The sequence below is a fragment of the Blennius ocellaris genome (genome assembly GCF_963422515.1).
Source record: "Blennius ocellaris genome assembly, chromosome: 22".
Lineage (NCBI taxonomy): Eukaryota > Metazoa > Chordata > Actinopteri > Blenniiformes > Blenniidae > Blennius > Blennius ocellaris.
In genome coordinates, this window is record NC_137671.1 from 20682270 (window position 1) to 20686197 (window position 3928).

Here is a 3928-nt window from a genome sequence, read left to right on the forward strand (position 1 = left end):
CATTATAAGTCGAGTGAGTTCTTCATACGTTCTGGTGACGATCTAAATGTTGTGCGGAAGTGAAATATTCAAAATGGCGGACGACGAGGAGTTTCCCCGACTTTGTAATTTGAGGAATTCCCGAGGAATTACACGATGCTATCCAATCAGAATGCAGGTTTTCCAGGTAAGACGCAGCGTCACTGACCAGAATGGGGATCAGGAATCAGGAAGACGACAGCGGCCGCGGTCTTCACATACCTTTATCAACCATCTTCCCACGCTATCATTGGTGGTCATGTGATCGCGCTCTCGGGGGGGGGGGGGGGCGGTGATCTGTTGGCAATACCAAGTGATTTTTGCCAAAAAAAAAGTCAAAATATCTGCTTGCCCGTTTGGGCAAGCTGGGTAGATGATTCAGTTGCCTGAGCAAAGCTTTTACTGGCCCCGAATGTTCAGACGAGCCTTCATGTCCAGCCCTGGTCTTAACATCGTTGTACCACGATGCACCTCTGGGACCGGGACCCAACGGTACGGGTACCAGTACGTACATTGCGTACATGTAAGGACGTCACAGACCAGTGTCGTTACGCTGCCGTTCACAACCCCGCCTACATTTAAACCATACTCTGCAGTGGACTCATGCAGCCTATTTCAGTCTGGGTGTGCTTTACCTTACCATTCCATTCCATGCCGTGCTGTGGAAACCAGGTCCGGCGGTGATGTTAAGCCCCGTCTCCACCGCACAAAAAGTACCAGCCTAGACGGGTTTAAACCGTTCCGGCTCGCGTGTCACGACATGTAATGCAGTCTAAACCGCTCCAAACCGCTCCAAAGGCGACCGCTTTTCCGCTACCCATCCATTGGGGTACCAGGACCATGGAACGGGTCTGAGGTTGAGCTGCTGTCTGCTGATTGGTCAGTGATTTACTACACAACCTCAATATTTTAATGTGCTGGCTGGACGAAGCCTCTGCTGTCAGTGTGGTCAGCTGTGCTCTGGTTGTTTTTATTTTCATTTTCTTTTCTTTGCTGCTCAACTTTAGTGTTTGTTGTGAAAGAGCGACTTGAGGCAGGGGGAGACCGGGGGGAGGGACTTTGCATGGCGTTGGAGCTTCCTGTTAGCAGCATAGCGCTCGCCATGGCGTGGATGCGTGTCCGGGACACGGGAGTCTGGAGCTTTCGTCTCCGGCGCTGACCACGCTCCGGCAACTCCGCTTTCCAGAGGCGGTCAGCGTTCTGTTCAGCCGCGGTCAGTGGCGCTTTATCGCGGGGACGGACCACGGAAGCGATGAAGAGGAGCTCGGAGCTCGGAGCTCGGAGCTCGGAGCTCGGAGCTCGGAGCTCGGAGCTCGGAGCTCGGAGCTCGGAGCTCGGAGCTCGGAGCTCGGAGCTCGGAGCTCGGCGCCTCCGTGTTCCGGCGCTGTGCTGCCGGAACACGGAGGCGCCGGAGTGGAGAACCTCCTGCAGAAAGCTCAGACTCCCTTGTCTGTGCCTCAGCCAACCGGGGGGAACGCTCCGGCCACTTGCCCCACACCCCAGCGCTCAGTGCGGGGCACGTCGCCCCGCAAGTGGCCGAGCGACTCGCTCTCTCAAAACAAACACGGAAGCTGCGGCTGCAGCTCTCCGCTGCAAAAAATTACTGCTGCAAAAAGTAACTTTTTTTTTTTTTCCGCTGCAAAAAATAACAGTGCAAAGTGGAGAATTTAAACAACAACAGAGGATTCATAAGATCTACATCTGACCACGTTCTTTTCTGTTATAATGTCACATTTCTGCGGAGCTCATAAGCCCCGCCCACTTTTCATGCTCCTCTCTGCAGTGGGGACGCCACCCAAAATTTCGGTCGGGGTTAGTGCTTCCGAACTGCTCCGTACCGCTCCGCTCCGCCCCGGCACTTGTGTGCGGTGGAGACGGGGCTCAAGAAACAGTGAGCCTGGCCCCTGGTGGTCCACACAGGTATTGCAGATGGGCTGCTGATTATTGACAGACCCGGCTTTCCTCCTGGCAATCTTCAAACATGTCTGTCGTTGCTGTCCAGCAGTCTCAGTGGATTCCAGATGTTTCCCTGCTCTCACATGCTGTCTGGTGTCCCTCCAGGCCATGAAGGGGGAGAAGGGGATCCCCGGGGTGGCGGTGGGAGAAAACCTGGGCGAGGACCTCACGGACGACACCTTCAGTAAGTCGCACGCTGGAATTCTTTCTTCTCAATCAGTTCAAACTAATTAAGGTCTCCTCTGTTTCTGTCTCCAGCAAATCCGCTGCCGGCGGGGATAATCACTGCAGACGGGCAGCAGCAGAACGTTATGGTGTACACCACCTCATACCAACAGGTACGGCTCCCAACACTTTGCTCTTTTTTCATACAGGCTCCCTGCTGTGTGCGCCACGCTGGAGGTTAGCATTTAGCATACCTGCTAATCCGTGTCTTTTTTAAAGACATTGACAAGTTGTAAAGCAAATTCACAAAGTGGTCAAATATTCATAAAACTAAAAACCACATGAAACCTTTCACATCCATTCACTATTATATTTTCATCCAGCACAATGCATGATGGGATACTGGTGCAGTTTCGCCATTCACTTTTTTTTCCGACAAACAAAAAAACGTTTGAAGCTGGGTCATTTCCACAGTGCATGACGGGAGGCTGACGGATCCTGTTTTTCCCCTCATGAGCTTATCTCCTCAACGTTAGCCTGGTAGCGCTATGCTAGCCTGATAGCACTATGCTAGCCTGGTTTGAATGTACAATCATCTCTAATCTGAACTCGCTGGGTTGCAGATTCCCACCGTACAGCAGATCCAGTTCTCTTGACGAGGCCTCATACAGCAGCTCCACCAGGAGAGCCTGCGCTGGCCGCATGACCTTTGACCCTGCCGCGAGGAAGAGGGTGAAGAGAAGAAGTGGGGGGGTGGGGGGGGGGGGGGTCAGCAGAAACCCTCATGTACAGAGAATCACTACCTGTTGAGTAGAAAGTAGTTTCTAGTTGTGAGGTACCAAATGTTTTGGAGCTTCCAGAGCAGCTGGGAAATCAAGGCTTTATTTTCAAGGCTAGTCTTCTTCCATGATTTATTTTGGTGTGTGTGTGTGTGTGTGTGTGTGTGTGTGTGTGTGTGTGTGTGTGTGTGTGTGTGTGTGTGTGTGTGTGTGTGTGTGTGTGTGTGTGTGTGTGTGTGTGTGTGTGTGTGTGTGTGTGTGTGTGTGTGTGTGTGTGTGTTTTGGTTAATTGGTTTTGGTTGGGGGGGAGGGGGGGGTGTAGGAGGTGGTCATCACTTTAAATGTTTGATTCTGAACTGTTTAAAAAGGGAGGAATCCACGATGTTACTGTCGCATTAGATCATCAAGCTCTTTTCTAAGTGGACACAGTTTACTATGTGATTTAATGACATGAAATCCTTGGAATAAAACCCACAAGTGATGTTTACAAGCTGCTCGTCTCTGTTTTGGCATCAAGTCGCGATCAGACAGTTTTAATTGCAGCGTACTTCAGTTCGCTCAATTTGAACACACACAGATAAACATGAGCTTCCAGAGGAACAAGATGCAGACCAACACTACGAGGAACCTGAACCGTCCCCGCCAGGCTCAGCAGTCTGCTGGACCCCAAACCTCTAAACACGTTCAACAAAAGATACAAAAAAACAACTTTCCAAAGAAGCCTTTGAAAATGTTTAACCTCAATACTGCTGTTGACATTGCTTCAGGAAGAATTCTGTCTGAAGGGAAAGATGAGCAGCAGCTTGGACACGTTAGAAGTTGTGGGATGTTTGTCGGTCTTAAACCAGCCACTTCCTTCTCACTGCTGTGAACAAGTGTGACTGTTGAAGGCTGAATACTTGTTAAAAGATGTTGGGTTTTCTCCAGGAAGTCAGCTTGCTGAATTAACAACTATCTCTTTGTCTAAATCCTGACCTGTGAAGACCTGTCCTGCTTTCACTGGAGTGGAT

General features: G+C 50.7%; 1 protein-coding gene across 2 annotated transcripts in view; it reads left to right on the forward strand.

The window, feature by feature from the left end:
- nfyba (nuclear transcription factor Y, beta a) overlaps window positions 1-2890 on the forward strand; it is a 9360-nt gene extending 6470 nt beyond the window's left edge. For both annotated transcript variants that reach the window (XM_080517978.1, XM_080517979.1), the window contains exons 5-7: window positions 2080-2158; window positions 2233-2312; window positions 2763-2890. In XM_080517978.1, coding sequence (XP_080374104.1) covers window positions 2080-2158; window positions 2233-2312; window positions 2763-2795 — 192 coding nt within the window. In that variant the 3' untranslated portion in view covers window positions 2796-2890. The remainder of the gene's footprint in view (window positions 1-2079; window positions 2159-2232; window positions 2313-2762) is intronic.
- The last annotated feature ends 1038 nt before the right edge of the window (window positions 2891-3928 follow it).